This window comes from Panthera onca, chromosome A1 (assembly GCF_046562875.1).
Source record: "Panthera onca isolate mPanOnc1 chromosome A1, mPanOnc1 haplotype 2, whole genome shotgun sequence".
NCBI lineage: Eukaryota > Metazoa > Chordata > Mammalia > Carnivora > Felidae > Panthera > Panthera onca.
In genome coordinates, this window is record NC_138339.1 from 129,175,603 (window position 1) to 129,188,471 (window position 12,869).

The window sequence follows — 12,869 nt, forward strand, 5'->3', positions numbered from 1 at the left end:
GGGGGGAGGGGGGGGACTATAACAGACCCAGTATATCTCAAACGACTTGAAAGAGCCACTCTTTTCTTTCACTGAATCTTGCTATTTGGGGCTTTCAAATGTCGGTAGGCGGAGTACAGTGATAAAAGCAAAAAAACAAAACCCATTAGAAGAAAGTATTTGTGGCAGTGTTTGAAGGATGTGTTAAAAGGTTCGCTTTTTTTCCCATGCCTAAATGGTGTAAAACCAGGAACAAATAACTCTAATGAAGCATATGCTCTCAGCCAGCTCTGCTTTGGAAGTAAGTTATTAAAAAGACCAAAAGAGAATGATTTAGGAGCTCATGACTCATTTAATTTTTATTGTCTTTATATGAACCAGTCATGAATCCATTGTAAAAAGATGAGAGGCGTTTGATTAGCATGGAGAGCTGTTTGCAACATGAAAGACAGTGGTTATAGGTTCTGCATTAAAATAATCTCATTAAACGCTTGGGTACATTTTGTTTTAAAATCTTGGAAAACAGTATACTTGAAGCCCTCGAAGGATTTGGCCAGTTCTTCCTGGCTTGTATCAGAAACCCCGGTTGCAAATGATCATCTGGCTCTTTTGAGCTTTGGGTGAGCTCAAGCCACTGGGAGTATTGGCCAGGGCTCCCGAAGAGATGCGCCCCGACCCAGGATACACCAGCTTATACAACTTGCTGGGGCCTCTGCCCCACCAATTCCCTCTACTGGGCCTTTGACGTCTCAGTGGCCTCTTCAGGGTCACCTCTCTTCCTTCACAGTACTGACTTCAGAGCCTCACTTGTGCTCAGTGACCACTCGTGGCTCCATGTCAAAGGTACAGGGTCCCTCAGGGAGGTTCTGATCTAGCTTCTGGACCCTGGGTGCAGAGACCCGAGCACCTACCCTGTGTGGGCTCTCCTCCCCAGCCCTACTCAGGGGAGCTCACGCTCAGCCTGTTTGCAGGCTTTATTAAGGGCAAGCAGTACTGCAGTAAGCAGCTTTTACACACCCCTTTGCACATGGTGTAAGTAGGTCTGTAAGATAATTTCTTAGAAGTGGAATGACTACCCTCTTGCACTGCTGGTGGGAATGCAAACTGGTGCAGCCACTCTGAAAAACAGTGTGGAGGCTCCTCAAAAAATTAAAAATAGACCTACCCTATGACCCAGCAATAGCACTGCTAGGAATTTACCCAAGGGTTACAGGAGTGCTGATTTATAGGGGCACATGCACCCCAATGTTTAACAGCAGCATTATCAACAACAGCCAAATTATGGAAAGATCCTAAATGTCCATCAACCGATGAACTGATAAAGAAGATGTGGTTTATATATAAAATGGAATACTACTTGGCAATGACAAAGAATGAAATCCGGCCATTTGCAGCAACGTGGATAGAACTGGAGGTATTATGCTAAGTGAAATAAGTCAGGCAGAGAAAGACAGATACCATGTTTTCACTTATATGTGGATCTTGAGAAACTTAACAGAAGACCATGAGCGAGAGTAAGGTGGGGGAAAAAGTTACAGAGAGGGAAGGAGGCAAACCATAAGAGACTCTTAAATACTGAGAACAAACTGAGAGTTGATGGGGGGTGAGGGAGAGGGGAAAGTGGGTGATGGGCACTGAGGAGGGCACCTGTTGGGATGAGCACTGGGTGTTGTAGGGAAACCAATGTGACAATAAATTATATAAAATAATAATAATAATAATAATAATAATAAATAAAAAATATAAATAAATAAATAAAAGTAAAGGAAGTGGAATGACTATATCTGAGGGTGAGCATGTTTTCAGTTTGATGGATTTCACCAAATCTTCCTCCAAAAAAGCTGTACCAGTTTACACTCTGCTCCAGGCATACCTTGGCAGATACGGCTAGTTTGGCTCCAACTACTGCAATAACATGAATATCCAATGAAGCAGATACTACAGTAAAATGAGTCAAATGAATTTTTTGGTCTCGGTACATATAAAAGTTATGTTTACGCTATACTATAGTCTATTAAGTAAGCAATAACATATGTCTAAAAAAAGTACATACTTAATTTAAAAATACTTTATTGCTGAAAGAATGCAAACCATCATCTGAGCTTTCATTGACTGGCAATCACTGATCACCGATCACCATAACATATATAATATTGAAAAAGTTTGAAAGACTGCAAGAATTACCACATGTGACACAGAGACACTAAATGAGTAAGTACTATTGAAAAAAAGGGCCCTAATTGACTTGTTCTACACAGAGTTGCCACAAACCTTCAATTGGTAAAGAAACACAGTATCTGTGAAGGGCAATAAAACGAGATATGCCCGTATACGGTTTTAAAACAGTGTATCTGGAGAAAATTCCTGATTGCAGGTCTTCCTGGTCCCTGAAATGAACCATGGAAGGAAATTTAATCAAATATTCCCTGGAGTGTTTCAAGGACAGCAAGAATGCCGATCGGCTGTCTGGGCTCTGAGTGTGGTTCGGGTCAGAGGAGCTGATAAGGTCTTCTCAGACCGGGGATTCATGACGGAGCATCTCCCTTGAAGGGTTGCAGGTTTCCCAGGTGCAGTTTCGAGGCAGTGTGGAACTTCAGGTTATGGCTGCAGTACAGTGTATCACCAGAGTCCCCTCCTGCCCCAGCCGGGCACACCAGGCTGATCAGGTGAGGACCCAAAGCCTGCAACCCACCAGAAGGTCCCGTAAGTCGCCACTTATCCACATGATACCCTGGAGTCCTGGAGTCAACAGGTGTCTGCCGTCTGGGCTCTGGGGATGGACACGCTGGATACTCAGAGCACAGGCTCTGACACGAGCTTCCTGTTCCAAGTGTCTAGACACCCATGTGCGCTTGGACATTCAGGTTTGCCCCCAGGCCAAATGCTCGACATCCACACAACTGGGTCAGGATCCCCCTGATTGAATTTTGGAACCGACTGCAAAGTGAGAGGTAGCAATCCACACAAGCCCTCCCTCACTGTGACCTCAATTACAAGTTTGGGGAGTACACAAAACGACCTTCAGGCTGCATAATTTGCCAGAAGTTCTCACAGAACTCGCTGAGAGCTATTATACTCGCAGTTATGGTTTATTACAGTGGAAGAGCATAGATTAAAATCAGCCACGGGGATACCTGGCATGTTCAGCAAGGTCTCTCTATTCTGGATGGTCCAAACCCCAACTGTTCTCAACAGTATGCCATTTCTGGGATCTCCACTCCACTCACAGACTCCCGGGATATGTGATCTGCAAGGCTTGGCAGAGTCTCACCCTGAGCATCTATAAGTTAGTGTCCAGCCAGTGATTCAAGGGCCCCCCTAAGAAATTTCCTTCAAAGCCCCATCATCTCTGCTACCCCAGCTCACAAATTCTAGGTATCTCAAGAGACCTGTGTTCTGACCTCTTTTTCCATTGCTGCCGTTCTGTGAGTGCTGGTTGTCTGTGCTACGGTTTGGAAAATGCCCTCAAACAGAGAGCTGGAGAGAGTGTGGACATCATCTCATGTTTTCCTTTCTTAAAGATCAGAGACCACGTGTTAAAATGTTGCTTCATATATTTAATCTATTTGTAGAGTTATGTTGGGTGTAAGTCTGATATCTGTTTCTCAGAATTTGAACTCCTTTATCCTCTGTTCATCGTTTCTTGTGTGGAAGCATCCGTCTGTACCATAGACTGAATGTTTATATCCCAGCAAAATTCATGTGTTCACACCTACTCCCCACTGTAAGGGTATTTGGTGGTGGGACCTGTGGGAGGTGAATAGGTCGTGAAGGTAGACCCTCATGAATGGGATTAGTGCCCTTATTAAAAGGGAGAGTCCCAGGGGCGCCTGGGTGGCTCAGTCGGTTAAGCGTCCGACTTCGGCTCAGGTCATGATCTTGCGGTTCGTGAGTTCAAGCCCCGAGTCGGGCTCTATACTGACAGCTCAGAGCCTGGAGCCTGTTTCAGATTCCATGTCTCCCTCTCTCTCTGACCCTCCCCCATTCATGCTCTGTCTCTCTCTGTCTCAAAAATAAATAAAAATGTTAAAAAAAATTAAAAAAAAAAGGGGGGGAGAGTCCTGACCCCTCCCACCATCTGTGGTTACAGCAAAAAAAGAAAAAAACAACCTTCCAAGAACCAGGAAACAGGCTCTCAACAAACACCAAATCTGCCAACACCTTGGTCTTGAACTTCTGAATTTCTGGGGTTTATAAGAAAAAAAAAAATCAGCCAAGAGAAGAAGCCTCCCTCCGCCAACACCGCCCATGAGGCAGAATCCAGGAGGGTCCAAACGCGGCGCTTCCATTGTCCATCGGTGCAGTCACGAACGTGTCCTTTTCCCAGCGTTGCCATGTAACAGCATGCACAAAGTATCGCCAGCCAGGGAAGCTCACCCAAGCCTGGTGTCCAGAGCTTCTGTGAGAGCTTGACCACGTGTTGCTCACGTGGCTGACCTCTACCTCCTAGCCCCTGGGAGACAGAGCTGGTACTGCATGGCCAGAGCCCCCATCAGAAATCACATCGTTAGGCAGTCTAGTGGCCAAAGCCCCCAGGCGAACAAAAGCCAGACCGCTCTCTGGATAACATTACTTCTTGACTACCCTTCCCCTCAGGGCTCCCTGAGAGCCAGCACAAGTGGTTAACACACCTCCATTTGTTCAGCAAACACCAGCTGAGCCACACGTTGGGGACAATACGGTGGTACACAGAGAGATAAGGTGCTTCCGCTTTGGCAGTCACAATCACAGGGGAACCTGAAAATAAAAGCCAGGTCAGCCAGTGACCGCGTACTCCCTGCAATCCCAGGGAAGCCAGGAGCTCTCCCCATGGTGATTCCTCTCACTCCTGTGGCTCGCTGGCCTGGAGCTGGGAATAAGCAAGAGAACTGACCAACTTTGGGTTGCTCACACTGAACGTGACTGTCCATAGCAGCTCCACCCTACCCTAGATGTTCAGCAGCTACTTAGGGATTGCTTTAAGTTGCAGGGACTTCTTAAGAGAACTCTGAGCAGGTGCGTGCAGAGTGGCAAGAATGTTCTATAAGGGTCTGGAAGGAAGTGACCAGCACGGAGACCGCAGTGTGGGTCAGGGTGGTCAACTACAGAGGCATGGGGGTGGGAGGGCACATGAGGGCACACGCGCATGCTCATGTGTACTGTGTGTTCACGTGGATGTTTCTGTGTGCCCACTGTGATGCATCTGGTCCTTGCTTGGTCTGGATAATGGACATGTCTGAAGCCTGGTCACCACCAAGGGGTTGCATATTGTTCAGTGTTTGGGTCCTTTGTGTTGAAACGTTCATGCAGGAGGGACACTGGGGTGAGTGGTTCTAGGGGCCAAATCGAACCAGCATGGGACAAAGATCCTCTCCTTGACTCTTTCCTCCCCAAAGAGAGCCAGGGCAGAGGGCTCCTGAGAAGGACTCCACTACTGAGAAAGGCAGGGTCGGAAAAGCTCTGAATAAATGGTTCTAAAGTGAGTCTTAACTTGTGGCGTTGACAGTATCATTAACCTAAACTCTAAAATCACCCTGGAGTCCTTGTGTTTCACATCTAGTCGCTAAATATTCAGCACTGATGGCTCATTTTCATATTACTTAGACCTGAGTCACATGTATCACTATGACAACCTCCCCCATCTACCCTCTGCTTAAATATTGTTTAATACTTAAGTCTCATTTAATTACTTTCTTTATTAAGGGCAGATACTTACAAAATAGCTTTTTAAAAGACAAAAACTATGCCTTTTAGTAAAATTGTCTCTTTCCCAAAGACAGATGTGCATCAGTACAAAGAATGGTCTAATCTGTCATCTGTTTATTTCTGGAAGGAACCTTGATTTTGCTAATACATTTTTGTGCTTCAGAACAACAACAACAAAAAAAGCCATCCATAAAAAGACAATTACAGAGATGCAATCAAGCATTGATAGCAGCATTCAGACACATCTCAAAGAACATTCAGGAGAGGAAGGATTGCAGGTTTAGTATTATGTAGCTTGTTATAAATCAATTTTTAAAGTAATTTCTTTGCATCCAATGAGGTAAATTTGATTTCAGTAGCCAGTATTCATGTTCCAGAAAACAATATGCATTTCGTTCTATGATTATATGATGCCTATTGTTTTAGCCCTGACACATTATTTTATTTATTGCCCAGTCAGCTTCTCCCCAGGGCCTAAGTCACAGGCTGGTAACGACTTAGGTGCTTGAAGGAGAGCCGTAACATATCCAGCATCCCATCATGCCCTTGAAGAACTGATGCACACCCCTCAGCACCTGAGTGATCGCTCAGGAGTTGTGCCCCTGCTGCCAGTAGAAATGAGGAAAAACAGACAGAGAGGTTAAATGACGTCGTTAGGGGCTCACCAGAAGTCATCAGCCAAGCCTGGCATGGCACGCATGGGCTTTTCCCTGTCTGCCTGCTGCTCTGGGTAGAGCCTTCTCTTTGGTCAATCCCAGCCTCTGTGGCTGGCCTGAAGAACACAGCATGGAGAAGGAGATGGGGTGGGGAAGCAGAGGCCACCCCATGCTGATCCCCCATGCTTGGGATCCCCCATGCTTGGGATCAGTTCTCTGCCTTCCTGCCAGCCGCCTCGTTTTGACCCCATGTCTCTGAACACTCAGGTGGATGGGAAGGCAAGAGGTGGGTGCCCCAGTTTGCAAACCCGGAGAACCAGAACACAGTCCCTGCGGAAAGCCTCGCTCAGCGACTTGTGCAATCCAGTTGCTGAATCACTACTGAGGGCCCAACAAACGCCAGGCCCTGTGCCAAGCACTGGGGGCACGGCAGGGAGCACCGTGCAGCACCAGAGTCCCTGCCCTCCCTGGGGAGCTCACATCCCAGTCGGAGGGAGACATACAAATGGTATGCTAAGTGGTAGTAAGTGCCAGAAAGAGAAAGAGAGAGAGGGAGAGAAAAGGGCAAGTGAGGGATGGGGGTGAGGGCTACAGAGAGGGCTCTCAACCCTATCTCAGCAGTTAACATTAGAGCAGACTTCAAGGAGGGGGTGCCAACCAGACTGACCGCCTTCGGGAGGACGGGACAGGATGCCTGGAGTGCGAGCAGGATGCCACAGTGCCGGTGTGGAAGGAGCAGGGGGGAGTGGAAGAAGGTGGGGATGGCAGGCCATCCCTGCAGACCCTCTAGAGCTGTGACTCGGAGAGAGGGGGGAGGGTCTGGCTGCCATGTGGAGGACAGAGCAGAGGGGAAGAAGTGGGGATCCCTGCTGTCCCCCAGGTGAGAAGATGGTGCATTGGGCCACCGGGTGCAGTGGAGGTGGTGAGAGAAAATCAGAATCTGCAGACCTTGTGAAGGAGAGCTTGCTTCCTCGCCCTATGGGGACTGGGCTTTTGTTTCATTCTCTATTTTAAAAAAATTTAATATTTATTTATTTTTGAGACAGAGAGACAGAGCATGAATGGGGGAGGGTCAGAGAGAGAGAGAGAGAGACAGAGGATCCAAAGCAGGCTCCAGGCTCTGAGCTGTCAGCACAGAGCCCAACTCAGGGCTTGAGTCCAAGAACCCCGAGATCATGACCTGAGCCGAAGTCGGATGCTTATCCAACTGAGCCACCCAGATGCCCCTTGTTTCATTTTCTGGCTTGGTAGTTTTATTTCTGAGGATTATACAAGACAATGTGTATGAAGCTTCCCAGCACAGAGCTAGGTCTTGAAGACTGTGAGCTGGTGTTATGACCAATCCATCACTTTGCGGTTGATTTGTGGAAACCTTGGCCTTGGCGCGCTTCTCAGCCTGAGCAACCTGTCGTCCCCATTGACTGCACAGCCTCATCAAGGGGGCACCACAACCCGAGCCCGGCTTCAAGGGCCCTCCAGTGAGGAAGGGGTGTGGGTACAAAGGCACAGGGAAGCAGGAGAAGGAAAGTGCCAGGGGGTCCCCAGCACCAGACCCCCTGCTAGCAGCTCTGGTGTTGTTCTTTGGGATGGAGTCTACCCTAGACCCAAGCAGGTGAGATATTCAGGGGCTCCCGAGGTAGGGACTGCACCCTACTTCCCTGCCCTCTTTTCAAGATGCCATCTTGCCACCAAGCCTCCAAGCAAAATCTATTTTCCTCCAGACTTAGGTTTTGACACACAAACAGCTTAGACTAGAAATATGTCAGCCCCAGAACTGACTAACCATTAACTTTTCATAAGCAACTCAGGTATGAACCCTTTATGACTCTGTTATGACACAGGACAAATCAGCTATCTGGTGTTTTATTTTTATTATGGAAGTGATAGGAATGGGGCTTTTTTAAGCAGAGCAATGCTTCAGGGAAAACTCACTGGGCTCTAGCAGCCCTCTCCAATATTTTACTCCATCGGGAATGCTGTTGTGTACTTTTTTTCCCCCCTGAAAATGCCTGCATCCATGATCCACCTTCCCTGCTGTGCCCTACCCCAAGCCTCTCTCTGGGCCTGCACTCCTTCACTGGGCTAATTAGCCAAAAAACATCTTGATGGGTCTCATGATGGTTGTGGTGGGGCGCCCTGGATGGTGAGCAAGGCAGAGGGTCAGCGTTTCCGGGAGCTGCTCTGCGGCTGCCCTCTGACAACCCTTTGTGCCACGGTGATTGATAGCCTTCCCTCCCTCCTGCCACCAGATTGCTTCTATGGAAAAGGGCACAGGGAATGGCAAGAGGGATGGTTTGGTGCTGGCTCTAGGAGGTCAAGGGGAGTTTTGCATATCCTGTTAATAAGACGAAGAAGGGCGCCTAGGTGGCTCAGTCGGTTAAACATTCAAGTCTTGATTTCGGTTCAGGTCTTGATCTCACAGTTTGTGATTTCGAGCCCCGCATCGGGCTCTGTGCTGACAGTGCAGAGGCTGCGTGGAATTCTCTCTCTCCCTCTCTCTCTCTGCCCCTCCCGCATGTGTGCTCACTCTCTCTCTCAAAATAAATCAATAAACTTAAAAAAAAAAAAAAGAAGAAGAAGAAAAGTAACACACCCACGTACGTCACACTTCTCACACTGGGAGAAGTATTCACGTGTGTTCTCTTGCCAGATCTCCCCAACACCCTAGGAGATGGGCAGGGCACAGGCAGATGGAGAAACCAGAGCCCAGAGGGACGAGGGGACATTTGGTCAGTGACAGAATTCAACTAAAATCCGAGTCTCCTGAGCCCTGGTGCCGGACTTCGATCACTGCACAGCCCCGTGTTCTCACCAGTAAGCCAGGACCTCCTCCGTCCTGTCAGTTCTGAGCCCCACCCCTCAAAGATGCGGAGTAGCTAGGTCCAGATCTGAATGAGGGGTGTCCCAGAAACACCCGGCAATACCACTCGCCGGCATGTCTGTATTTGGTGTCTGGCCAGGGCCCACACGGTGCCTGGTCCTGCAAGAGTGAGTGCATCGGACCCGACAGGCCCTGGGGCAGGCCCTCCTTGCCCATTGGATGCTCCTCAGGGACTCCGACCTGCCAAGGCCACCTCCTACCCATCCTCCCCTCTACACTGGCCTAGAGGACCCCACACTGTGTGGCTGCAGAGGTCATAGAGTCTGGGCTTACTGAGTTTTTTCTTACTGAACCCCTGGCATCAGCCCCTCCTGGTTCTCTTTTATGTCCCTTCCCTAGTTTTTTGTCTGCCCTCATTTTCCTCAGGGTTCTGTTCCCCTTCTCAGGTTATCTAGGTCTCTGTAAGCTGCCTGGAAGTCTTTGGGGAAGGTGGATTTGAACCAGGGGTAGGCCAAGTCTCCCTGCAAGCCAAATCTGTTCTCCCGCCTACTTTTTTAAATAAAATTTCACTGGAGCTTAGTGGTGCTCATTAATGTATGTACTGTCATGATTATCTTTGTGCTACAAGGCAGAGTTGAGTAGTTAACACAAACCCTATGGCCCACAAGGCCGAAAAGATTTGCTGTCTGTCCCTTTAAGAAAAACTTTCTCGTTTTTTTTTAATTCCAGTTAACGCACAGTGTAATATTAGTTTCAGGTGTCTAGTAGAGCAATTCGACGCTTCCATACATCACGCAGTGCTCATCACAAGTGCCCTCCTTAACCCCCATCACCTATTTCACCCATCCCCCACCCACCTCCCTTCTGGTAACCAGCCGTTTGTTCTCTATGGTTAAGAGTCTGTTCGTTGGTTTGCCTCTCTGTCTTATTTTTTCCCTTTGCTTGTTCATTTTGTTTCTTAAATTCCCCACATGAAGGAAAGCATATGGTATTTGTCTCTCACTGACTTGTTTCACTTAGTATATATAGTCTCTAGCTCTACCCATAGTTTTGCTGATGACAAGATTTCATTCTTTATGACTGAATAATATCCCACTGGAGACGCGTGTACCACATCTATTTTATCCGCTCATCAGGTGATGAACACTGGAGCTGTTTCCCTATCTTGGCTGTTGTAAATAATGCTGCTCTAAATATCAGGGTGCGTGTATCCTTTTGAATCGGTCTTCTTGTATTCTTTGGCTGAATACCTTGCCGTGCGATTGCTGGATCATAAACTACTTGTACTTTGAACTTTTTGAGGAACCTCCATGCTACTGCCCACCGTGGCTGTACCACGTTGCATTCCCACCGGCAGTGCAAGAGGGCGCCTTTTCTTCCACGCCCTCAGCAGCACCTGTTGTTTTTTAGGTTGTTGATTTTAGCTCTCCTCGCGGGTGTGAGATGATACCTCATTGTAGTTTTGGTTCACATTTCCCTGATAAGTGATGCTGAGCATCTTTTCATGTGCCTGTTGGCCATCTGGATGGCTTCTCTGGAGAAATGTCTGTTCGTGCCCTCTGCCCATTTTAATTGGATTATTTGTTTTGGGGGTGTCGAGTTTTGTAAGAAATACTTGCCAGCCCTAAACAAGGCTGCCCGCCAGAGCTTTTCAGCAGGTGGGTGAGAAGCCCAGGAAACCAACCGAGCAGGCCCAGGATTAGTAGGAGGGGCAAACGAGCCCAGTGATTAGAAATTGAGGGAGTGTGTGGGGAAGGTATTCAAGCCTGGCCTCACAGGCTGAATAAGGCGTTAAGTGAGTATATCAGGTCGAGGCAAGCAACACGGAAGAGCGACTGGGTCCCCGCTGCCTGGGCCATCACAGCCCCACCGGCAGCTCGGCTACAGTGTAGCAGGATTCTCACACAGAGTGACGGGACGCCGAGGCTTGTCTGTCCAGGAAGCAACTTGATTCATCCTGCCGGCACGAGCTCAGTGGGTTCGTACCAAAAAAACTGAGTCTCAAGTGCAGCGGGGTGTAGCTTTTATGCAATTTCTACTTCTTTGTCTCCCATATTTGGTGACATATCGTCTGATTGGACACAGTGCAAGTTCCAGAGTCATGTTGATTGGGCCACGTTGCCTGCCTTTGTTCTCAGGAGGCCTCCACCACATTCTTGAGGGAGGGGCTCTACCACAGCAGGGTTTCTGTTTTCTTGGAAAAGTAGGAGACCTATCTATCCTTTCCGGCCTACTCAGTGCAAAGACCGACCTCCTTGTCTTCCTCGCCCTGTGCAGGACTTCGGAGAGGATGACTCCCTCTACATCACCAAGGTGACCACCATCCACATGGGCAACTACACCTGCCACGCCTCCGGCCATGAGGAGCTCTTCCAGACCCACGTCCTGCAGGTGAATGGTTAGTAAATGGCTCCATGCATGTCGTCCCTTCAAAGCGTTCCCAAAATGCTGCTCACAGCACTCCTCCCCGTCCCGTACTCTATCTTAAAGATTGTCTGAGCCCCAAGTATCTCATCCCTGTAGTAAGTAAAGGGCAGCAGTGGAGAAAGGGCAGTCTGCCGACTAGTTTCTCCGTATGGCTTCACCCGAAACCTTCTTTGATGAGATGATCCCAGTGCAAGGGGGTGAGCTACTCAGGCAAATCACACTCAGCAGCCGGGGCTCTAGTGGAGTCCCCATAGAATGTACCGGTGCCTCAGCGACAGCCAGCTGCTGTGCTCTTGGACCCACTGAGTAGCTGACACTGTCTACAACACAACATTCCTCTCCCAGGTGGTGTTCACCCGAATCACCTGTCAAGTGGGGAGGCATTACCTCTTACACCAGGGCCTGCTTCCCGTATGCCTCCCTAAGAGGCTCAACAAGCCTCAGTTGAGACCAAGCTAAGACAGAACCTGAGCAGGCTTGGGACATTTTTATTGCTTCTCACAGACCCCCCGTGTTGCCAGGACTCCTAGAAATTGAGAAGAATAAGCCCCTCCCGATGACAACACAAGCCATTGAAATAGCCAGTGTTTTCTGAGCACTTAGGCTGGCCAAGCCCTGTGCTAACACGTCATGTGGACTTCACCAGTCAGTGTATTTTAACCCACGTTATGGATGAATCTCTAGGTAAGGTCACTTATCTTCAGCCACACCACTGGTGGGTGTGTTCCTAGACCTAGGACCATGCTTTGACCTCTGTGTCACACCACTGGATGCCCCAACCTGGCCATTTCAGCCATCAACACAAGCAGGCCATCACAGTGCCGTGGTCAGCACCCCACAGAAGTTAGATTCATCCAGCCAAGCCCAGCGGGGCTCCACTTCGACCACTGAGCAGGGCGTTCAAGTATCACGGCAGTGTGGAAACTCCAAGTCTGCCCTAGATCTTTTGTGCCAGCTGGTGGCCGGGGCTTCTGCTCTGAGATAAAGTGAGCAAGGTGTTAAGAATGATTACATAATGAGGCTCCATTTCACTTACCTCTGGAATCATGGTAACAAGCCATTTAAGGACAACTGGGGTGAGCTCAGCTGGTGTCTACATTTACCCTGCAGGATGTTGTAGGATTTTTATAGCCATACATGCCTAGGCCATATCTTAGTATTTCCCTTACCCTGGGACATACTTAATTCTTTGGGGGTTTGCAACTGTGCTTGCTGGCTTAAATCCAGGCCTACAATGAAGTCACTGGATTTCTCCAGAAATAACCCAGGGGTTCCTAGTTACAACTAGGTGAGTTAACCCA

General features: G+C 48.5%; 1 protein-coding gene across 5 annotated transcripts in view; it reads left to right on the forward strand.

Moving 5' to 3' along the window:
* The window catches only part of FSTL4 (follistatin like 4), a 585,475-nt gene that overhangs the window by 526,946 nt on the left and 45,660 nt on the right, over nt 1–12,869 (forward strand). For all 5 annotated transcript variants that reach the window (XM_060636146.3, XM_060636145.3, XM_060636149.3 and 2 more), the window contains exon 8: nt 11,419–11,539. In XM_060636146.3, coding sequence (XP_060492129.1) covers nt 11,419–11,539 — 121 coding nt within the window. The remainder of the gene's footprint in view (nt 1–11,418; nt 11,540–12,869) is intronic.